The sequence below is a fragment of the Esox lucius genome, chromosome 11, assembly GCF_011004845.1.
Source record: "Esox lucius isolate fEsoLuc1 chromosome 11, fEsoLuc1.pri, whole genome shotgun sequence".
Classification (NCBI taxonomy): domain Eukaryota; kingdom Metazoa; phylum Chordata; class Actinopteri; order Esociformes; family Esocidae; genus Esox; species Esox lucius.
This window is the reverse complement of record NC_047579.1, coordinates 52,859,297-52,884,589: the sequence shown is the minus strand read 5'-3', so window position 1 is coordinate 52,884,589 and position 25,293 is coordinate 52,859,297. Positions and strand designations below refer to the sequence as shown.

The 25,293-nt window shown below is 45.3% G+C and overlaps 1 protein-coding gene and 1 long non-coding RNA gene across 3 annotated transcripts in view; both read right to left on the bottom strand.

The window, feature by feature from the left end:
- Nucleotides 1–25,293, bottom strand: part of prkcbb (protein kinase C, beta b) — a 115,789-nt gene that overhangs the window by 12,604 nt on the left and 77,892 nt on the right. The window contains exons 13-17 of one of the 2 annotated variants that reach the window (XM_013136148.4): nt 24,435–24,573; nt 23,253–23,333; nt 20,474–20,581; nt 14,411–14,551; nt 4,797–5,217 (exon numbers count right to left, since the gene is read on the bottom strand). In XM_013136148.4, the coding sequence (XP_012991602.2) occupies nt 5,047–5,217; nt 14,411–14,551; nt 20,474–20,581; nt 23,253–23,333; nt 24,435–24,573 (640 nt within the window). In that variant the 3' untranslated portion in view covers nt 4,797–5,046. Of the gene's footprint in view, nt 1–4,796; nt 5,218–14,410; nt 14,552–20,473; nt 20,582–23,252; nt 23,334–24,434; nt 24,574–25,293 lie in introns of those variants that run through there. The other variant, XM_029123188.2, reaches the window with a different exon arrangement.
- LOC117595236 lies at nt 154–4,795 on the bottom strand. Its single transcript, XR_004576411.1, has 2 exons — nt 3,763–4,795; nt 154–3,718 (listed from the first exon to the last, which is right to left on the bottom strand). It is a non-coding gene; the product is annotated as an uncharacterized LOC117595236 (long non-coding RNA).

The window sequence follows — 25,293 nt, the reverse complement described above, 5'->3', positions numbered from 1 at the left end:
GAGCTGCTGATATGTAGCCACATGCAATAGACACAAATAGAAAGTTTCCAATTTTTGGAAGGTAATCAATTGAAAATGCAACATGAAAAGCCAGGACAAAGAATTGTCTGGATCCCAATGAATTTAACACTCCTCAGGACACAATCAGACTCATTCATTTTTAGTAATTTATTTTAGATTTTTCTGTAAAATACTTTGGCACAAGTAAAGCATTTGAAAAGCATAATACTACAAATATGCAAAGCACACTTAATAGCCTGCTCTGCTGTGGGGTTAAGGACTAATATTAAATTACTATACTGGTTGTTTATCATAGTAACAGAACATGCAAAAAGCTACTCCTCAAATCAGTGCAGAGAGACCAAGACATCATCATCATTATCAGCATCAAGAGAAATAAAACCATAGAAATACAATCCTTAGAACATAAGACATAGTGGACTGTCAGCCATTGCAGTTGCAGGTTTACAACTTAAATTGCCAGGATTACAATGGAGTCCCGTCTAGAAATTATATTTCTATGGATAAGAAACATTGATCATGATTTCCAGTACTGACCAAACAAAACACAGGAGGCATACAAACATGGATGGATGCACATACCAGGGCTCTCAAAAGTATTCACCCCCTTGGACCTTTCCACATTTATACTATGTTACAAAATTAAATCAAAATTGATTTATTTCAAAATTAAGTTTTTGCCACTGACTTATACAAAACAAATCCATGTGCATATTTTTCTGAATGATTTAAAAATATAAAACCAAAAACAGTTGATTGCATAAGAAGTCCAGGGGATAGTAAAATCTATTCTCAAGATATGGAAAGAATATGGCACACCTGTGAACCAGTCTAGAACTGGGCCTTCTCAAAAACCAATTTTTTCAGGATATCCGGGAGGCCACAAAGAGGTCAATGGTCAACACTGTTCATAATACAACAACAGCTTAAAGTGGTCTTTGTGCGGGATTAGCAAAAAGAGAAAAAAACGCACATCAAATTTTCAAAGGTTTCTCAGAAGTCATGTGACAGACTATGAGACCAAGTGGAAGACAATTCTATGCGCTCAGTGAAGTCTGGTGGTGGCAGCATCATGCTATGAGCATGCTTCTCAACGGAAGGGACTAGGAGACTTGTCCTTGGGGAAAATCTGATCCAGAGGACACAGGACCTCAGGCTGGTGTGAAGAGCCCTTAGCTGAGACAACATTGGAGTGGCTTCAGGACAGGTCTGTGGTGTTCCCGTCAAAGCCTGGACGTCAATTCAATTGAGAATATGTTAAGAGTTGAATATTGCTCATCCACAAAGCTCTCTATCAAACTTGGAGCCAGAGCAATTCTGCAAACAATGGGCAATACGTGTGCAGACGAGCAGATCTGGTGGAGATTTCTCCAAAGAGTCAATATAGCGAGCAAATATTAAAACCATTCTGATTTCATGTTGTAACACATTTGGTAAAATGTGGAAAAGGTTATGTTGTAATTGGAGACATTTAAGGATATTGTAAGACCTAGTGTGGTCTACACAGCGCTACTCAGCAGTGAAACTGAAATGATCGACTTTAGCTGCTTTAGCTGCTCTCTACAGTATCCTAGACCAACAGCTCTCTTCCTTTACTGTCAAACCTAACATTTGGGTTGTAAGGACACAATTCTGCAAATTTTCTCAACAATCCCTGTTTGGTTTGGACAGAAATCCATTTTGGATTCCAGAGTATTGATGGGATTTATAGGAAATCTGTGAAGCCTCCGGACTGGATTTCTAGAGAGCGAAGAAACGTAGGGACAGTCAGTCAGTTTAACTCCACTCCGCATTTACAGTGTCAGAAAAGGGGACGAAAAGTTCCCCAATGACATCTGACCTGTACAAATAAGCACATAAATATATGGAGTTGCTGCGGTATGATATGTGCATCAGCTAAATAAGTTAAAAGGAAAGGTAGTTGCCTTGGCAACCTAACTGAGGTTCTGTACCGCATTTCCTTGACAACCGAAGACATGAAAGCAAAAATTACCATAAATGTATGGGTAACTACGGCAACCACAGCTTGGTAAATAACACAACGGTAACCAAGGGTAACCAACCCACCACCACAGCTGCTAACAACAGCAGAGATTATAGAATTGCCATAGTAACAGCCAATGAAGGGGAATGATCCCTGACGGATCTCTCTCTCTGGACTGAACCAACTGTCAGGGTGGTAGGGGGAGCTAGGTGGACCAGAGTACCTTAACACAGGTCCCTGTCTGGACTGAACCAACTGTCAGGGTGGTAGGGGGAGCTAGGTGGACCAGAGTACCTTAACACAGAGCTCTGTCTGGACCTAACCAACTGTCAGGGTGGTAGGGAAACTAGGTGGACCAGAGTACCTTAACACAGGGCTCTGTCTGGATTGAACCAACTGTCAGGGTGGTAGGGGGAGCTAGGTGGACCAGAGTACCTTAACACAGAGCTCTGTCTGGACCTAACCAACTGTCAGGGTGGTAGGGAAACTAGGTGGACCAGAGTACCTTAACACAGGGCTCTGTCTGGATTGAACCAACTGTCAGGGTGGTAGGGGGAGCTAGGTGGACCCGAGTACCTTAACACCGGTTCCTGTCTGGACTGAACCAACTGTCAGGGTGGTAGGGGGAGCTAGGTGGACCCGAGTACCTTAACACAGGACTCTGTCTGGTACGTACGAACTGTCAGAGAGGTGGGGGAGCTAGGTGGACCAGAGTACCTTAACACAGGACTCTGTCTGGACTGAACTAACTGTCAGGGTGGTAGGGGGAGCTAGGTGGACCAAAGAACTTTAACACAGGGCACTGTCTGGTACGTACCAAGTGTCAGGGTGGTAGGGGGAGCTAGGTGGACCAGAGAACCTTAACACAGGGCTCTGTCTGGACCGTACCAACTGTCAGGGTGGTAGGAGGAGCTAGGTTTGAGAACCTTTTATTATGTTTCTTTTATATTAGGGCTGAGGGATACTGTTGCCATGGTAACAAGGTTTGCGATGCAGGCATAGACGACAGCTCACACACAGTCAAGCACACTCTACAGCACACACACACACTCTCATGACACTCCGCTTCGCATCATCTGTTGATAGACACAAACAACTTCCTATCATGCATTAATACAGACACAACCTCGAAACAAACAACTTTCCCATCATGCTATAAAAAACCTGCTTGCTAACTACTCATGTGTCTCATCACTTATATCAGAAATATAAATAAGAACTAACTATTGTAACCTAGCTGCACCTTAAATAATTAATTGCACTATAAATGCAGTCAAACTTTAAAGGATCATAAATTCATGCATAAGGACAATTGACATAGGTTGCAAAATTCTGGTAACTTTCCAAAAAAATCCCTTTTACAAGAAATTCTAGTTGTCAAATTTCTGGACTCAGGAGGAAATTAACAAGACATCTGGAATTCTTCAACCAGGACAGTTTTGGGAAAGTTACAGTAATTTTCTAAAACAAGTTTGACCATCAGAGGGGAACCACTACCTCTACTTGATATTAAAGGCATAAAATACAAGGAATTTTATATAAAACATAAAATAAAAAATTAACAGATTTGAAATACCAAAAGGAGCAAATGAAATCACAATACCACATAATGCACCATTGCAAAGTCTGTGAGTCCATGTATTTGTATGTGAGTCACTGACTGGACATTCTGTTAACTATCTAAATCGCGAAGACACCCATTTTGTCCCTAACCTGGGGTCATGTTGTCCCTAACCTGGGGTCATGTTGTCCCTAACCTGGGGTCATGTTGTCCCTAACCTGGGGTCATGTTGTCCCTAACCTGGGGTCATGTTGTCCCAAACCTGGGGTCATGTTGTCCTTGACCTGGGGTCATGTTGTCCCTAACCTGGGGTCATGTTGTCCCTAACCTGGGGTCATGTTGTCCCAAACCTGGGGTCATGTTGTCCTTGACCTGGTGTCATGTTGTCCCTAACCTGGGGTCATGTTGTCCCAAACCTGGGGTCATGTTGTCCTTGACCTGGTGTCATGTTGTCCCTAACCTGGTGTCATGTTGTCCCTAACCTGGGGTCATGTTGTCCTTGACCTGGTGTCATGTTGTCCCTAACCTGGTGTCATGTTGTCCCTAACCTGGGGTCATGTTGTCCTTGACCTGGGGTCATGTTGTCCCTAACCTGGTGTCATGGTGTCCCTAACCTGGGGTCATGTTGTGCCTAACCTGGGGTCATGTTGTCCTTAACCTGGGGTCATGTTGTGCCTAACCTGGGGTCATGTTGTCCCTAACCCATGGAATGTTAGTTCCATAGCCACACATCTGTCAGACATCAGTCTGTGGAAGATAGATGGTGGTTTCATGATGTAGGTGGAATGATCCGAGAGGAGAGTATTTGCTAGGAAGTTGCACTGTGTGTGTGTGTGTGTGTGTTTGTAGAGTGTTTTGTTTGTAACATCTACGACAGGGTTGGGTCAATCTTTACTCATTTTGTTTAATTAAATTGAACCAATGAGTTTGCATAGACTGGCTACACATCTACAGGAAGCTGAGTGCAGTTTCAATTGAATGGAGTAGAATTTAATTCACAGTTTAATTAAAAGGGTATTTCTTGATTTTTGTTCTAATTTTTTTAAATAATATTAAATAAATGACACCCATTTGAATCATGTAGTAAACAATAAACTATTAAAATAATCAAAATACATTGATATTGTAGATTCCTCAAAGTCGCCACCCATAGCCTTGATGACAGCTTTGCACAGTCCTAGCATTCTCTCAACCAGCTTCATGAGGTAGTCACCTGGACTGCATTTCAATTAACAGGTGCGCTTGGTTAAATACATTTTGTGCAATTTCTATCCTTTTTAATGTGTTTGAGCCAATCAGTTGTGTTTTGACAAGGTAGGGTTAGTATTCAGAAGACTGTCTTTAAATATGTACTGTAATAGTCCATATTATGGCAAGAACAGCTCAAATAAACATAGAAATGACAGTCCATCATTACTTTAATGATGGGGGGGTTGTGTGTTTGTGTGTTCAGGTGTGTGTATTTAAGCGTGCATGTGTCTTAGCTCTCGGCAGCGTCCACCTCGGTTACAGAGGGGTAATCAGGGTTGATGAATGAGAAGCCCTGGAACTCATCTTGGTCCAGGTTCATGATGACTTCCTGGTCAGGAGGGGTCAGGACAGGGGGGTGGCGGGTAAAGAAACGGTCAAAGTTCTCCGCCTCGCGCCCACACTGTTGGCATTGGGGTAGGAGAGGAGGGGAGGGGAAGGGGGAGCCAAGGAGTGGAGAGGCGAGGAGGGGAGGGAACAGTGGAGAGGAGGGTAGGGGAGTTGAGGGGATGGGAGGAGGGGGGAGGGAGAGGAAGGGTGGGGGGTAGAGGGGAGTGAAGCAGGGGAGGGGAGGGGAGGGGAGAGGGAGAGGGACAGGGTTATGATTGGAAGGTTTAAAAAAAAGACAAAATGATTCTGAACATTCTGAAATGACTCCATATCCCAATTGGACTCCTTTCTAAAGTAGGGGACTATACAGGACCCATGTCTAAAGTAGTGGACTATACAAGGCCCATGTCTAAAGTAGTGGACTATACAGGACCCATGTCTAAAGTAGTGGACTATACAGGACCCATGTCTAAAGTAGTGGACTATACAGGACCCATGTCTAAAGTAGAGTACTACAGAGGACACTTTTCTAAAGTGTGGACTATACAGGGCCCATGTCTAAAGTGTGGACTATACAGGGCCCATGTCTAAAGTGTGGACTATACAGGACCCATGTCTAAAGTGTGGACTATACAGGGCCCATATCTAAAGTGTGGACTATACAGGACCCATATCTAAAGTGGTGGACTATACAGGGCCCATATCTAAAGTGGTGGACTACAGAGGACACTTTTCTAAAGTGTGGACTATACAGGGCCCATGTCTAAAGTGTGGACTATACAGGGCCCATGTCTAAAGTGGTGGACTATACAGGGCCCATAGCTAAAGTGGTGGACTACAGAGGACACTTTTCTAAATTGTGGACTATACAGGGCCCATGTCTAAAGTGTGGACTATACAGGGCCCATGTCTAAAGTGTGGACTATACAGGGCCCATATCTAAAGTGTGGACTATACAGGACCCATGTCTAAAGTGGTGGACTATACAGGACCCATGTCTAAAGTGTGGACTATACAGGACCCATGTCTAAAGTGGTGGACTATACAGGGCCCATATCTAAAGTGGTGGACTATACAGGACCCATGTCTAAAGTAGGGGACTATACAGGACCCATGTCTAAAGTAGTGGAATATACAGGACCCATGTCTAAAGTGTGGACTATACAGGACCCATGTCTAAAGTGGTGGACTATACAGGACCCTTGTCTAAAGTACTGTACTAAACAGGACCCTTGTCTAAAGTAGTGGAATACAAAGGACCCAAGAGGTAATAGCAGGTCATTTGAGATTGGAACTGACAAACAAACAAATAAACTAATAGGAATAAGAGAAAGACAAATGGATGATATTGGAAGGTTGTGGGATGGATGATATTGGACCGATGGTGGATGGATGATATTGGAAGGCTGGTGGAAGGATGAGATTGGTGTTATGCATGCCAGCACCACTGAGGAAGAGACGATACAAACCAACACTTAAAAGTGTTTGTGTGTGTGTGTGTGTGTGTGGTTGTGTGAGAGAGACAGAGAGTAGAGATTAAAGCCCAAGTTATCAGAGAAAAAGAAGAGCTATACAATCACTGTAAAGACTCAACCTAACTAACACACACATATATACGTAGACACAGACAACACACACATATAGGTAGACACACACAACACAACAAACACACACAACATAAATATGTGGACACATAAAGATGCGCATGATCCACATCACACATACACAACAAAACCACTCCAGGGTATCTGAACACAACAGTCACCTCTCAGATCACAGAAACACACACAGACCACTCCAGGGTATCTGAACACAACAGTCACCTCTCAGATCACAGAAACACACACAGACCACTAGGGTCTCTGAACACAACAGTCACCTCTCAGATCACAGAAACACAGACAGACCACTAGGGTCTCTGAACACAACAGTCACCTCTCAGATCACAGAACCACTGACAGATCACTCCAGGGTATCTGAACACAACAGTCACCTCTCAGATCACAGAAACACAGACAGACCACTAGGGTCTCTGAACACAACAGTCACCTCTCAGATCACAGAAACACAGACAGACCACTAGGGTCTCTGAACACAACAGTCACCTCTCAGATCACAGAACCACTGACAGACCACTCCAGGGTCTCTGAACACAACAGTCACCTCTCAGATCACAGAACCACTGACAGACCACTCCAGGGTCTCTGAACACAACAGTCACCTCTCAGATCACAGAACCACTGACAGACCACTCCAGGGTCTCTGAACACAACAGTCACCTCTCAGATCACAGAACCACTGACAGATCACTCCAGGGTATCTGAACACAACAGTCACCTCTCAGATCACAGAAACACAGACAGACCACTAGGGTCTCTGAACACAACAGTCACCTCTCAGATCACAGAACCACTGACAGACCACTCCAGGGTCTCTGAACAGGTGACGTCACCAAATTAAGCACCTAGCGCAGAGTGCTACTAGCTTGCCAATTTACATTGGTTACACAAACACCCATACACACAGACACACACACACACAAACAAGCATACACACAGACACACACACAAACACACGCATACACACACACACACACACACACACAGTGAGGAAGTCCCAGTGGGGAAAAGCACAGCTGCATGAAAAAGCTCTGCTCAGAAAAACCATTTAACAGCAGTGTGGCCTCCGGGCTGTGTGTGTGTGTCTGTGTGTATCTATGTGCATGTGTGTCTGTGTGTGTGTGTGTCTGTATGTGTGTCTGTGTGTGTACGTGTGTATGTGTGTGTTACTGAAGTTATGGTCGACCTGATTTAGGAACCACTGGACCATAGAAATATTATGTATAGAAAGGACTCAGGCCTTTAGTTATAACACCAAACACACACAGAAACACACACACACAGACATGTACACACACACACACACACACACATGCATACTACAACACACACACACATAGTACAACACACGCACACACATGGACACAACCATTGACCCTGCTGCTCTGCAATCAGTGTTCTCATATGCGTCTTATTATTGTCACTCGGCCTTGTGGGTATCTGGGCTTACTCGGTGGTGAACCCTGACCAAAGCAGACCGCGGTGTGTGTGTCTGTGTGTGTGTGTGTTTGTCTGTGTGTGTGTGTGTGTTTGTCTGTGTGTGTGTGTGTGTGTGTGTGTGTAAGTTTTAGGTCTAACTATACTCATGGGGACCAAACCGGTAAAAGTCAATTTCCGGCTCAGGATTTAGGGTCAAACTTACAATTCCTTTTAGAGTTAGAATTGGGGTTTCTTTAAGGTCCAGGCGTTGTTGGTTAAGTTTAGGGTTAAGGTTAGGCATTACATCTAGGTAAAGTTTAGGCATAAATGTTCCTTTATTGAGGTTAAGGTTAGGGTAGGGTTATGTTAAGGTTAGGGTTAGGTTTAGGGTTAAGATTAGGGCAAGGGAGCATGCAATTTCTATTTTCTGGTCCCCATGAGGACAGCCATACAAACTTGTGTGTGTTTGTGTGTGTGTGTGTGTGTGAAAGTGTAAGAGGGCAGGAGAAAGAGAGAGGGAATGCTGTAAACTGTTAATGTTTAGCCGAAGTAACGTGTGAGTGTGTGTTCCATCAGGGCTGAGAATTGAGGCGAGAGGTTTTCTCTGTCCTCACAGATCGACCTGTCCACAACCATTACCATCACCGTTACTATGGCGACAGCAGGGCCCATGCACGTACATGCACACACACACACACACACACACACACATACACACACACACACACACACACTCACACACACACACACACACACACACACACACAAAAGCTGCACCCAAGCGCTGTGCTGAAGAAAATGTAGGGGGAGACATTTTAGCATCAAAGAGAAATAGAAAAGAGAAAGAGAGAGGTTAGAGAGAGAGTGGGGGAGGTAAAGAGAGTGAGACAGAGCGAGATTAAGAGAGAGAGATAGAGAGGGAGTTAGGACAGGAGTGAATGAGATAGATAGAAAATGATAGATGGATAGAGGAAAAGTGAGATGAAGAGAAAGTGAGAGCGAGGAAGAAGGATAAAGAGTGAGAGTGGGGCAGAGCGAGAGTGGGTGAGGGATAAAGAGTGAGGGTGAGGGATAAAGAGAGAGTGGGTGAGGGATAAAGAGAGAAGAGAGAGTGGGTGAGGGATAAAGAGAGTGGGTGAGGGATAAAGAGAGTGGGTGAGAGATAAAGAGTGAGTGGGTGAGGGATAACGAGAGAGTGGGTGAGGGATAAAGAGAGAGTGGGTGAGGGATAAAGAGAGAGTGGGTGAGGGATAAAGAGAGAGGGGGTGGGGGATAAAGAGAGAGGGGGTGGGGGATATAGAGAGAGTGGGTGAGGGATAAAGAGAGAGTGGGTGAGGGATAAAAAGAGAGTGGGTGAGGGATAAAGAGAGAGTGGGTGAGGGATAGAGAGTGGGTGAGGGATAAAGAGAGTGGGTGAGGGATATAGAGTGGGTGAGGGATAGAGAGAGGGTGAGGGATAGAGAGTGGGTGAGGGATAAAGAGAGTGGGTGAGGGATAGAGAGTGGGTGAGGGATAGAGAGAGGGTGAGGGATAAAGAGAGTGGGTGAGGGATAGAGAGAGGGTGAGGGATAGAGAGTGGGTGAGGGATAGAGAGAGGGTGAGGGATAGAGAGTGGGTGAGGGATAGAGAGAGCGTGAGGGATAGAGAAACTGTGAGGGAGGAGAGGTGTAAGTAGAGATATAGATGAACAGAGATTGTTAGGGGGATGGAGAGTTTCTTTTACACTACATTGTGTAAAACCCCAGGCTAAGACTGGCCCTGGGCTGAATCTGCCTGTGTTCACACAAGCCTTTGTAAACCCTAGACTAAGCTATAGCCCTGGGCTAAGGATTCACATTTGGCAAAAGGACAAACAACACAAAGTAATATACATACCATTTCTGACCTGAAACCAATGATACTAAAAACAAAAGAAGACTTTTCCCAAAGACTACTAGAACTAGAAAAAATACTGTTCCTAAAGACTACTAGAACTGGATAAATAATGTTCCCAAAGACTACTATCCATCCATCCATCCATCTTCTTCCGCTTATCCGGGGCCGGGTCGCGGGGGCAGCAGTCTAAGCAGGGATGCCCAGACCTCCCTCTCCCCAGACACTTCCTCTAGCTCTTCCGGGAGGACACCGAGGCGTTCCCAGGCCAGCCGGGAGACATAGTCCCTCCAGCGTGTCCTAGGTCTTCCCCGGGGTCTCTTCCCGGTGGGACGGGACCGGAACACCTTCCCAGGAAGGCGTTCCGGAGGCATCCGAAACAGATGCCCAAGCCACCTCAGCTGACCCCTCTCGATGTGGAGGAGCAGCGGCTCTACTCTGAGCTCCTCCCGGGTGACCGAGCTTCTCACCCTATCTCTAAGGGATCGCCCAGCCACCCTGCGGAGAAAGCTCATTTCGGCCGCCTGTATCCGGGATCTTGTCCTTTCGGTCATGACCCAAAGCTCATGACCATAGGTGAGAGTAGGAACGTAGATTGACTGGTAAATCGAGAGCTTCGCCTTGCGGCTCAGCTCTTTCTTCACCACGACAGACCGATACATCGACTGCATTACTGCAGAAGCTGCACCGATCCGTCTGTCAATCTCCCGTTCCATCCTTCCCTCACTCGTGAACAAGACCCCTAGATACTTAAACTCCTCCACTTGAGGCAGGCACTCTCCACCAACCTGAAGTGGGCAAGCCACCCTTTTCCGACTGAGGACCATGGCCTCGGATTTGGAGGTGCTGATTCTCATCCCCACCGCTTCACACTCGGCTGCAAACCGTCCCAGTGCATGCTGAAGGTCCTGGTTAGAAGGGGCCAACACGACAACATCATCCGCAAAGAGCAGAGATGAAATTGTGTGGTCCCCAAACCTGACACCCCCCGGCCCCTGGCTGCGCCTAGAAATTCTGTCCATAAAAATTACGAACAGAACCGGCGACAAAGGGCAGCCCTGCCGGAGTCCAACATGCACTGGGAACAAGTCTGACTTACTGCCGGCAATGCGGACCAAGCTCCTGCTTCGGTCGTACAGGGACCTGACAGCCCTTAGCAAAGGACCCAGGACCCCATATTCCCGAAGCACCCTCCACAAGATGCCGCGAGGGACACAGTCGAATGCCTTCTCCAAATCCACAAAACACATGTGGATTGGTTGGGCAAACTCCCATGAACCCTCCAACACCCCGTAGAGGGTATAGAGCTGGTCCAGTGTTCCACGGCCCGAACGAAAACCACACTGTTCCTCCTGAATCCGAGGTTCTACTAAGAACAAAAGTGGAGAACTGGATAAATACTGTTCCCAAAGACTACTAGAACTGGATAAATACTGTTCCGAAAGACTACTAGAACTAGATAAATACTGTTCCCAAAGACTACTGAACTGGATAAATACTGTTCCCAAAGATTACTAGAACTGGATAAATACTGTTCCCAAAGACTACTAGAACTAGATAAATACTGTTCCCAAAGACTACTAGAACTGGATAAATACTGTTCCCAAAGACTACTAGAACTGGATAAATACTGTTCCCAAAGACTACTAGAACTGGATAAATACTGTTCCCAAAGACAAATATTTTGTCTCATGACATCATCTAGACTTACTTTAATTGCTAGCAAGCTAGCTACTTACGTACAATGCCAGTATAAAAAAAGGCAAGGCCAAAGAAAGACAAAGAGAGAGAGCAGAGAGGGACAGATCAAGTCAGAGAGAGAGAGAATAACGAAAACAGTGAGGTGAGACAGATAACCCAGGGCAGCTAGCCAGTCAAAACTCAGACTGGTTTAGTGAACTCAATCACCATCACTGTTTCGCTCTCTTTCCCTTCATCTCTATTTTCTCAATGTTTTGGTCTCTCTCCTATGCTTCTCTGTCTCTCAGTGGGCAGTACAACTGAACCACAGGAGGTCTTATGTCTGATGTCTCTGACAGCTACAACAGTGAGAGCGAGCCAGGGAGAGAGTTGGAGGGAGGCAGAGGTCTGGATTCATTAAGGCTCTGTTCTGCTGCTCTAAAACTGCTGATGGAAGTCTGAGTCTAACACAACATTGTGGTGCCAGAACACACACATTCACACTCATACACATGCAAGTTAATAACTGCTGTTCTTCTGAAAAACAAACCTGAGACACTCTTTTCAATGAACCATTAGCTATAGCCACACACTGACATAAAAACACACATACAGCAATCTACTAACTTAGACAGATTAACACCAACACCAACATTATCAACATTTATCATCATCGTCCCTACCTACTCCTTGACTAATATCATCATTTATCATCACCATCACTACTGACTCCTTGACTAATATCATCATTTCTCATCACCATCACAACTAACTCCTTGACTAATATCATCATTTCTCATCACCATCACAACTAACTCCTTGACTAATATCATCATTTATCATCACCATCACTACTGACTCCTTGACTAATATCAACATTTATCATCAACATCACTACTGACTCCTTGACTAATATCAACATTTATCATCAACATCACTACTGACTCCTTGACTAATATCATCATTTCTCATCACCATCACTACTGACTCCTTGACTAATATCATCATTTATCATCACCATCACTACTGACTCCTTGACTAATATCAACATTTATCATCAACATCACTACTGACTCCTTGACTAATATCATCATTTATCATCACCATCACTACTGACTCCTTGACTAATATCATCATTTCTCATCACCATCACAACTAACTCCTTGACTAATATCATCATTTCTCATCACCATCACAACTAACTCCTTGACTAATATCATCATTTATCATCACCATCACTACTGACTCCTTGACTAATATCATCATTTATCATCACCATCACTACTGACTCCTTGACTAATATCAACATTTATCATCACCATCACAACTAACTCCTTGACTAATATCAACATTTATCATCACCATCACAACTAACTCCTTGACTAATATCATCATTTCTCATCACCATCACTACTGACTCCTTGACTAATATCAACATTTATCATCACCATCACAACTAACTCCTTGACTAATATCATCATTTCTCATCACCATCACTACTGACTCCTTGACTAATATCAACATTTATCATCACCATCACTAATGTCTTCATCACTAATATCATCATTTATCATCACCTTCACTAATGCCTTCATGATTAGCCTCATCATTTATCATCACCGTCACTAATGTCTTGACTAATATCATCATTTATCATCACCGTCACTAATGTCTTCATGATTAACCTCATCATTTATCATCACTGTCACTACTTTCTTCATGACTTACATCATTTATCATCTCCATTGCTACAGTCTTCATGACTAAATTCATTTATCACCACCATCATCACTATTACCTATATCATCCTCTTCATCACCTTCAATATTGGCATCATAATCATCAACTTCATCATGATTACCACCACCACCATTACTACCATCAACATTGTCATCATCACCATCACTATTATCATAATCACCACCAACGTCATCAGTACTACCTACTATTTATCAAAAATGCTGTCATCACCATCACTATCCTTAACTCACAACCAATATTGTCATCACCACCATCTCTATCCATAACTCACAACCAACATTGTTATCACCACCATCTCTATCCTTAACTCACAACCAACATTGTCATCACCACCATCTCTCTCCTTACTCAACACCAACATTGTCATCACCACCATCTCTATCCTTAACTCACAACCAACATTGTGATCACCACCATCTCTATCCTTACTCAACACCAACATTGTCATCACCACCATCTCTATCCTTACTCAACACCAACATTGTCATCATCACCATCTCTATCCTTACTCAACACCAACATTGTCATCACCACCATCTCTATCCTTACTCACAACCAACATTGTCATCACCACCATCTCTATCCTTACTCACAACCAACATTGCCATCATGATCATTTCGATTTAAGTATTCATTAACATCAACACCAGTGTCGTCATTATCATAATCATAACTCCCCCAGCATCATTGTCATCATTAACATTGCTTTCATCATCACCAATATCTTCATCATCATTATCTACATCATTCCGTACGTACCTGTGTGTTTTTCAGACAAATATGAAGAGAAGGGAAAATGGGATCCAGATTTGAAGAGAAGGATGAATAGTATCCACATTGGAAGGATAAATAAGATCCCTTGGAAGGGTAGGGGATGTAGGGGAAAGACAGGGGTGAGGTTGGCGTGAGACTCACAGCTTTGGGTTTGAATGGCGGCTGGACCTCCTTGTTCTCCAGTTTGTCCCAGTCCATGTAGCGGAAGAACCCGTGCTCCCTGATGTCTCGCTCCCCCTCTGGACCACAGCCCAAACGCTTGCCTGGGTGCTTCGTCATCAGCTACAGACAGGGGTCAGAGGTCATAGGTTAAGAGGTTAGAGAAAAGCAGTGGCTCGATCTTGATCTACCCTCCACAATCTTTACGGATTAGAAAAATCTGATGGATGACTGCGACTCATCATCACGACCCAGACACACCCATCAGATTGTCAAACGTTTGCCTGCCAAGAACTTCTTAATATGGTTGGCAGTCACACTATTTGTATGGACACCACGTTTCTCCTGAAAATACATGCACTGGTCGAACTGTTCTGAATCTGTTTTTTGTTTTTTTCTAGCTCAGGCCTGCTACTAGGCAGATCTTGACAGACTTGAATGGCCAAGCAGTGTGTAAATGCTTTGGTAATCAGTACATGTTCTGGAGGGGGAATGGTTTGTCCTCTGCTAATCAGTCATTAGCTTTCGTTTATAAATTCTTCTTTCGCAGAAACGTGAGAGAGTTGCACTTATTTTATATCCCTGTTTAATCCTGTTCTCTCTAGTTTTTGCCTGAACTACCTACCTTCGAGCTGCAGCCCCTTGAATCTTGTGTTGCCTGCGCACACAGCCTACAATATGTGGAATACCTGGTCTCTGGCACTGTATATCTGCAGTGAACCACACTAAGTTCATCCCATAATTATATATACACACCCCTTCTGCCCTGGAGGTTTTGGACCTAACAGAGACATGGATGACCCCAGAAAATACTGCTACTCTATCTGTGTTTAGATGTTCTCTCTTTCCACATCTATATCCTTGTGAATTCCATGCTATCAAAGTCAGTAGTCAATTCAGACTTAGTATTGTTGACCTAGGAGACATCCTCAATGAGTGTGGCCGTCATGAGCTAATCTCCTGACGATAGCTCACCACTAGGTAACTTCAACATCTGCCTGCCAAAAATGTATTTTCACTCCTTTTCTGTTTAGAACTTACCCTTATTCAGCAATGGCCTTGACCTTTTTTTCACTAGATGTTTGTCAACTAATCTCACCACCACCCCCCCTCTATCATTATTCTCTGGTCACTATTTTGTCTTCTCACTCCTTCTCCTTCCCTCCCAGCCATTATCCAAATGGTCATACATCATCATAGCTTTTTTTTCCTTACTACATATTCTTCTATCATATCTCCCAACTGCTAAATATTTATTTTCTTTGGCCAGTTCACTTAGCCTCTCCCACCCGGCTCTACTCCATGTCCACGTTTTATGACTGTTATTGTCTCCTCTCCTCCGTCTGGTAAATTAAATAACAGGGTAGTCAACTGAACCAGAATTAAGGAGCCTCCCAACTGACCATCCACACCATATTTCATCCACTGTTCGTTTCAAACATTAAGTAAGTCCATGTATTGTATAAAACATTTTCACACTGTTAGTCATTATATGAAAAACAAACTCCTCCCTATGGCCAGCCATATCCTTATAACTCCACCCGATGGCCAGCCATATCCTTATAACTCCACCCGATGGCCAGCCATATCCTTATAACTCCACCCTATGGCCAGCCATATCCTTATAACTCCACCCGATGGACTGCCATATCCTTATAACTCCACCCGATGGACTGCCATATCCTTATAACTCCACCTGATGGACTGCCATATCCTTATAACTCCACCTGATGGCCAGCCATATCCTTATAACTCCACCCGATTGCCAGCCATATCCTTATAACTCCACCCGATGGACTGCCATATCCTTATAACTCCACCCGATGGCCAGCCATATCCTTTTTACTCCACCTGATGGACTGCCATATCCTTATAACTCCACCTGATGGAATGCCATATCCTTATAACTCCACCTGATGGACTGCCATATCCTTATAACTCCACCCTATGGCCAGCCATATCCTTATAACTCCACCCGATGGACTGCCATATCTTTATAACTTCACCCTATGGACTGCCATATCCTTATAACTCCACCCGATGGACTGCCATATCCTTAAAACTCCACCCTATGGCCAGCAGAGACCAGCCCTTTAAACATCCACTCTGGAGACCATCCATAAAAACCTCTTTCTTCGGGACCCACACCTCAGAGTCTGCAGGCACCATCGCTTAATACCTCCACCCTCTGTCTGGTGGAGGTACAGGGGGAAAAAGAGTGGGGTGAAGGAGGGAGTGTGGAGATGGGGGAGGGTGAGGGAGGGCGGGTGGAGAAGGTGTGAAGAGAGTCGGAGGGAGGGAGAGGTATGGTGGCTTGTGGCAGAGGGAGGGGGAGGGAGCTTTATGGTCCAGTGGAGATGTTCTGTAGTAACTACAACTCAATGATCATCACTAATGCATGTAACATAAAGTGGACTGACCTGGAGAATGTGTGTGTGTGAGAAAGAGAGTGGGTGTGTTTCGAGCTTACACACGCAGCCTATATAGACCAAAAACATAATGGAATCTCTAGCAATCTCACAGTCCCAACAAGTAGCTTATTTGCCTGAAGAAAGGCAATTTTACTGCTTATGGGTGTGATTTTATTTCCATGTGATGTGGATTCCCGGCTCAACCCGTCTCTATGCGTGTGATTTTATTTCCATGAACAGATCAGGGAATAAGGGTTCCTGGTTCCGCTCCTGGTTCTCTTTTCTCCCCGAGTTTGACATTTTCATCTGTTTAGAAATGGATTTTGATTTTGTGAACGCTTCACCACTCATCCCTCTACACTCCTTTACACACTGACTTCCACACCTCGCAGGTGACGTTTCTTTAAAAGGGGTTTGTTTTGTTAGTTACCTAATCAACTCATTTGTTATTCTTTACAAGTCAACGTATAGATTGCCTTGTGTGTCACAGTCTAAGAGCCAGGTTGTGAAAAACACAAACAACTAGTTGTGTAGTCGTGGAAACAAGCTGCATTCCTTTAAATCAGCCAGCCAAGAGCCCTGACATTGTAGGTGACCTGAAGAACAGATTATGTTCTAAGGAAACATTTTGCTGCGTTAATATACTGTAGGTTCTCAATGGCCGTTTTGTGGACATGAAATAACTCCCTCTGATAAAAATGAAAGGTCTTATCTGTTAGCTACACATGAAACAACACCTCATCCCTCAGGAAAACAAAAAATATGGCCTCCCCCCTCAGGTAAACATGAAAGAAGCCCTCATCCGGCAGGTAAAAATGAAACATCACCTCATCCCTCAGGAAAACAAAAAATATGGCCTCCTCCCTCAGGTAAACATGAAAGAAGCCCTCATCCGGCAGGTAAAAATGAAACAACACCTCATCCCTCAGGAAAACAAAAAAGATGGCATCCACCCTCAGGTAAACATGAAAGAAGCCCTCATCCGGCATGTAAAATGAAGAACACCTGAAATTTACACACACTCAGAATTTGTTCTGGTCCAGCAATAGCACACCTGATTATCAACCCATTAGGTTTGATCCTTTTAATCAGGGAGACAGGAAAGAGAGGATAGAGAGAGAATGAGGTAGCCAGTGTGGAGAGAGGACTATCTTCATATGCTGAGAGAGGACTATCAGTGGACTAACAGCATGTGTGTGTGTGTCTGTGTGTGTTTGTGTGTGTGTGTATGTGTCTGTGTTTGTGCATGTGTGTGTGTTTGTGTGTGTGTGTGTATGTGTCTGTGTTTGTGTGTGTGTTTGTGCATGTGTGTGTGTTTGTGAGTGTTTGTGTTTTTGTGTCTGTGTTTGTGTGTGTGTGTTTGTGTCTGTGTTTTTGTGTGTGTGTTCGTGTGTGTGTGTGTGTGTATGTGATTACAGTGAACAGTAAACCGGCCGAGGACGAGACCGAGACCGTTTGATAGAGAGGACCGAGCCTATTTAAATCAACATACACACCCACCCACCCTCACACACACACACACACACACACTCAATTACATCTACACACACCCACGCACACACGCAAACACACATATACACAACCCCACCCCCACTCATAACCCCCTCCCAATACACACACACTCTTCCAATCTATTTGAAAGGGATTTCTTTGGTATTGTACTTGTCGAAAATCTGACAGCTTCTACGGTTAACTGACCTCTCCAAGCTGAACTATTAGGGCTGATGGGTGGGCCTGTGATAATGACTGCAAATGTGTGTGTGTTTATGTGCGTGTGTATGGGTGGGGGTGTTTGTGTGCGTGTGTGTGCATGTGTGTATCTGGGTGTGTGTGTGTGTGTGTGTGTGTGAAAGAGAGAGAGTGACAGCAACAGAATTAGAAAGACAGAAAAATAAAGATTGTCTTAACAAGGGAAGGAGAGAAAGGAGGAGAGAGGAGGAGGAGAGAGGGGAGGGTAGAGGAGAGAGAGGGGAGGGTAGAGGAGGAGAGGGGAGGGGTGAGGAGACATATAGTGTATTTCATTATTCAACACACCTCCTTCCCTCCCTCCCGTCCCTCCTCCTCTCTTCCTCCCCCACATTGACATTGCAGTGAAATAGAAGACAAACACTTTATTAATTTATTATGTACAGCTATTAAAATGTGTGTGTGTGTGCGCTAGCCTCTTTGTGCTAGCGTGTGTGTGTTTGTGTATGGGTGTGTGTCTGTGTATGCATGCATATGTATGTTTGTATGTACAGTGGGGAGAATAAGTATTTGATACACTGCCGATTTTGCAGGTTTTCACATTGCAGAAAATCACATTGTATGATTTTTAAATAATTAATTAGCATTTTATTGCATGACATAGGTATTTGATCACACAGACTCTAACCTCTCCAAAACCCCTCCTGTTCTCCATTCATAACCTGTATTAACTGCACCTGTTCGAACTTGTTACCTGTATAAAAGACAGATGTCCACATTCTCAATCAAACAGACTCCAATCTCTCCACAATGGCCAAGACCAGAGAGCTGTGTAAGGACATCAGGGATAAAATTGTAGACCTGCACAAGGCTGGGATGGGCTACAGGACAATAGGCAAGCAGCTTGATGAGAAGGCAACAACTGTTGGCGCAATTATTAGAAAATGGAAGAAGTTCAAGATGACGGTCAATCTCCCTCGATCTGGGGATCCATGCAAGATCTCAGGTGAGGTATCAGCCCAGAACTACACGGCAGGACCTGGTCAATGACCTGAAGAGAGCTGGGACCACAGTCTCAAAGAAAACCATTAGTAACACACTACGCCGTCCAGGGCCGTCTGAAGTTTGCCAATGAACATCTGGATGATCCAGAGGAGGAATGGGAGGTCATGTGGTCTGATGAGACAAAAATAAAGCTTTATGATCTAAACTCCACTCGCCGTGTTTGGAGGAAGAAGAAGGATGAGTACAACCCCAAGAACACCATCCCAACCGTGAAGCATGGAGGTGGAAACATCATTCTTTGGGGATGCTTTTCTGCAAAGGGGACAGGAAGACTGCACCGTATTGAGGAGAGGATGGAGAGTGAGAGCATTGAAGATGGGTCGTGGCTGGGTCTTCCAGCATGACAACGACCCGAAACACACAGCCAGGGCAACTAAGGAGTGGCTCCGTAAGAAGCATTTCAAGGTCCTGGAGTGGCCTAGCCAGTCTCCAGACCTGAACCAAATAGAAAATCTTTGGAGGGAGCTGAAAGTCTGTATTGCCCAGCGACAGCCCTGAAACCTGAAGTATTTGGAGAAGGTCTGTATGGAGGAGTGGGCCAAAATCCCTGCTGCAGTATGTGCAAACCTGGTCAAGAACTACAGGAAACGTATGATCTCTGTAATTGCAAACAAAGGTTTCTGTACCAAATATTAAGTTCTGCTTTTCTGATGTATCAAATACTTATGTCATGCAATAAAATGCAAATTAATTACTTAAAAATCATACAATGTGATTTTCTGGATTTTTGTTTTAGATTCCGTGATTTAGATTCTGTGATTTAGATTATGTGTGTATATATTTATGTATATATGTATGCATATATATATATATATATATATATATATATATATATATATATATATATATATATATGTGTGTGTGTGTGTGTTTGTGTACCCACCCCTTTACAGATGGCGACTGCCTCCTTGGACATCGCCTTGGGGTAGGAGACGTGATGCTCCATGATGGACTGGAACAACTCATCCTCATCTTCACCATCAAATGGAGGCTTGGGGAGAGGAGTAAGAAGATACAGAGAGAGGTGTAGAGGAGAAGAGGAAAAGAGAGGGATAACAGAATGAGCTAGAGGAGGATAGACCTCCTACTAATTTAAAACACACACATTTTTCTTTCTATTCTCATGAAGACCAGAAACCCTTAAATCTGTGTTCCTTTTCCTCTAGTATTAACCCCAAACTTAACCTCAATAAACTAACATGTATGCCAAAATGTAACATAGCCCTAATGCCTAAACCTAAAAGTAACACCAATTCTAAAACTATGCCCATATGTTTTCCAAATCCTAACCCCTAAGACAGAAACAACATTTTCCGCTTCTGGGACCGGGTCGCGGGGGCAGCAGTCTAAGCAGAGATGCCCAGACTTCCCTCTCCCTAGACAATTCCTCCAGCTCTTCCGGGGGGACACCGAGGTGTTCCCAGGCCAGCCGGGAGACATAGTCCCTCCAGCGTGTCCAAGGTCTTCCCCGGGGTCTCCTCCCGGTGGGACGGGCCCGGAACACCTTCCCAGGAAGGCATCCGAAACAGAAGCCCAAGCCACCTCAGCTGACCCCTCTCGATGTGGAGGAGCAGCGGCTCTACTCTGAGCTCCTCCCGGGTGAACGAGCTTCTCACCCTATCTCTAAAGGATCGCCCAGCCACCCTGCGGAGAAAGCTCATTTCGGCCGCCTGTATCCGGGATCTTGTCCTTTCGGTCATGACCCAAAGCTCATGACCATAGGTGAGTGTAGGAACGTAGATTGACCGGTAAATCGAATTTCTTAACCACGAGAGACCGATACATCGACCACATTACTGCAGAAGCTGCACCGATCTGTCTGTCAATCTCCCGTTCCATCCTTCCCTCACTCGTGAACAAGACCCCTAGATACTTAAACTCCTCCACCTGAGGCAAGCACTCTCCACCAACCTGAAGTGGGCAAGCCACCCTTTTCCGATTGAGGACCATGGCCTCGGATTTGGAGGTACTGATTCTCATCCCCACTGCTTCACACTCGGCTGCAAACCGTCCCAGTGCATGCTGAAGGTCCTGGTTTGAAGGGGCCAACACGACAACATCATCCGCAAAGAGCAGAGACGAAATCGTGTGGTCCCCAAACCTGACACCCTCCGGCCCCTGGCTGCGCCTAGAAATTCTGTCCATAAAAATTACGAACAGAACCGGCGACAAAGGGCAGCCCTGCCGGAGTCCAACATGCACTGGGAACAAGTCTGACTTACTGCCGGCAATGCGGACCAAGCTCCTGCTTCAGTCGTACAGGGACCTGACAGCCCTTAGCAAAGGACCCAGGACCCCATACTCCCGAAGCACCCTCCACAGGATGCCGCGAGGGACACAGTCGAATGCCTTCTCCAAATCCACAAAACACATGTGGATTGGTTGGGCAAACTCCCATGAACCCTCCAACACCCCACAGGATGCACCCTCCACAGGATGCCGCGAGGGACACAGTCGAATGCCTTCTCCAAATCCACAAAACACATGTGGATTGGTTGGGCAAACTCCCATGAACCCTCCAACACCCCGTAGAGGGTATAGAGCTGGTCCAGTGTTCAATGGCCCGGACGAAAACCACACTGTTCCTCCTGAGTCCCAGGTTCTACTATCGGCCGTATTCTCCTCTCCAGTACCCTGGCATAGACTTTCCCGGGGAGGCTGAGAAGTGTGATCCCCCTATAGTTGGAACACACCCTCCGGTCCCCCTTCTTGAAAAGAGGGACCACCACCCTGGTCTGCCATCCCAGAGGCACTGTCCCCGACCGCCACGCAATGTTGCACAGGCGTGTCAACCAAGACAGCCCCACAACATCCAGAGACTTGAGGTACTCAGGGAGGATCTCATCCACCCCCGGTGCCTTGCCACCGAGGAGTTTCTTGACCACCTCAGTGACTTCAACCCAGGTGATGGACAAGTCCACCTCTGAGCCCTCATCCTCTGCTTCTTCAATGGAAGACGTGACGGCGGGATTGAGGAGATCCTCAAAGTACTCCTTCCACTGCCCGACGACATCCCCAGTTAAGGTCAACAGCTGCCCACCTCTACTGTAAACAGCGTTGGTAGGGCACTGTTTCCCTCTCCTGAGGCGCCGGACGGTTTGCCAGAATCTCTTCGAGGCCAGCCGATAGTCCTTCTCCATGGCCTCACCGAACTCCTCCCAGGCCCAAGTTTTTGCCTCCACAACCACCCGGGCTGCAGTCCGCTTGGCCTGCCGGTACCCGTCAGCTGCCTCAGGAGTCCCACAAGCCAACCAGGCCTGATAGGACTCCTTCTTCAGCTTGACGGCATCCCTTACTTCCGGTGTCCACCACCGGGTTCGGGGATTGCCGCCTCGACAGGCACCGGAGACCTTACGGCCACAGCTCCGAGTGTCCGCTTCGACAATGGCGGTAGAGAACATGGTCCACTCGGACTCAATATCTCCAGCTTACCTGAATTTTTACCTGAATTGTTAATCTCCTACCTGTCCAGCTAGCATCTCCTACCTCTCCAGCTAGCATCTCCTACCTCTCCAGCTAGCATCTCTTACCTGTCCAGCTAGCATCTCCTACCTGTCCAGCTAGCATCTCTCACCTGTCCAGCTAGCATCTCTTACCTGTCCAGCTAGCATCTCTTACCTGTCCAGCTAGCATCTCCTACCTCTCCAGCTAGCATCTCTTACCTGTCCAGCTAGCATCTCGTAGAGCAGAACTCCAAAGGCCCACCAGTCCACAGATTTCCCATAGGGCTGGTATGCTATGATCTGGAGGAGAGAAGCAGAAGAGTAGAATAAAGTAGAATAGAGTACAATAGTTTAGAATAAAGCAGAACCCACAAGAAAAGGTTAGAATTGAATAGTGTTATATAATAAAGCAGAATCGAGTAGAATTGAGAAGAAAATAATAGAGTAAATAAAGAATAACACAATAGAGAACATTTGTAAAATTAGTGTAGAGCAGGATGTAATACAGTGGACAGTCCTTTGTTGCTCTGTTGGTAGAGAATGGCGCTCACAATGCCAGAGGTTGTGGGTTCAATTCCCACGAGGAACCCGATAGGAAATGTATCCACTGACCATTGAAAGTCTAGTGAAAGAAAAAGCCAATAGAGTACAGTATGGTGTTGGAAAACAACACCAGCTGAACCCTTTTAGTTATCTGTAAGTCATGTGCTCAAGCTAAATAATCTCACAGAAAATAACCAATCCACTAAAATCCAGGTCTGGTCTGGTCTGGCTACAGGCAGCACTGCAAATGAACACTGAAACTAAATCAGACCCTACCTCCAGAGAGACAGATGGAGACCCTACCTCCAATGAGACAGATGGAGACCCTACCTCCAGAGAGACAGACGGAGACCCTACCTCCAATGAGACAGATGGAGACCCTACCTCCAGAGAGACAGACGGACCCTACCTCCAATGAGACAGATGGAGACCCTACCTCCAGAGAGTCAGACGGAGACCCTACCTCCAGAGAGTCAGACGGAGACCCTACCTCCAGAGAGACAGACAGAGACCCTACCTCTAGAGAGTCAGACGGAGACCCTACCTCCAGAGAGACCGACAGAGACCGTACCTCCAGAGAGACAGACAGAGGCCCTACCTCCAGAGAGATAGACAGAGGCCCTACCTCCAGAAAGAAAAATACCCTACCTCCAGAGAGGCAGACAGAGACCCTACCTCCAGAGAGACAGAGGCCCTACCTCCAGAGAGACAGATGAAAACCCTACCTCCAGAGAGAGAGACAGAGACCCTACCTCCAGAGAGACAGATGAAAACCCTACCTCCAGAGAGAGAGACAGAGACCCTACCTCCAGAGAGACAGACGGAGGCCCTACCTCCACAGACAGACAGAGGCCCTACCTCCGGGGCGATGTAGTCTGGGGTCCCGCAGAACGTCTTTGTTGTGACTCCATCCAGCATGTTCTCTTTACACATCCCGAAGTCAGCTATCTTAATGTGGCCCTCTGCATCCAACATTACGTTGTCCAGCTTCAGGTCCCTGTAGAATATAATACAGTCAACTATCTTAATGTGGCCCTCTGCATCCAACATTACATTGTCCAGCTTCAGGTCCCTGTTGAATATATCCTAATTTGTCTTCCTGTGTAAACAGAGCCCAATATCCATTCCTACCCCCGGGCTTCATTCATCACATTCATGTACATTTTCCACTAAATGATTATGGAGCTGAACAAAGTATGGTTACAACATTTCCTGGACTATGTCTCGTTGATTAATCAAAATGTCTGAAAATGATCTGTTCACTTTTTATGGAGCCCGTGGCAGGACTTTCAGAAGAGTGACAATGAAGGCCAGTAATAACAGCACACTAAGACAAGAAAAATGAGTTACGATGTGATAGAAAGGAGGACGCTGTCATCCTAAAGGCCAGAAAGGGGATATGATCAGTGTCTTCTTCTGACTAGACTTGGGCTGCATTTACATAAGCAACCATAAAATAATTATAGGATCTGATAAATCTGATTGGACAAAAAAAAATCAGTGGAACAATATCAGAATTGGGCCAAGAGATCTGCACAATTTAGAATGTGGGATCGGCGACAAGAGTAGGCATTCACAAGCTCTGATGTCACATTTAAGCACCCTAAAAATATCCTGCTTTCACAAAGAACCATGTTCTGTGTAAATTAGTTGGGTACTGAAGTACACTCACCCAAAGGATTATTAGGAACACCATACTAATACTGTGTTTGACCCC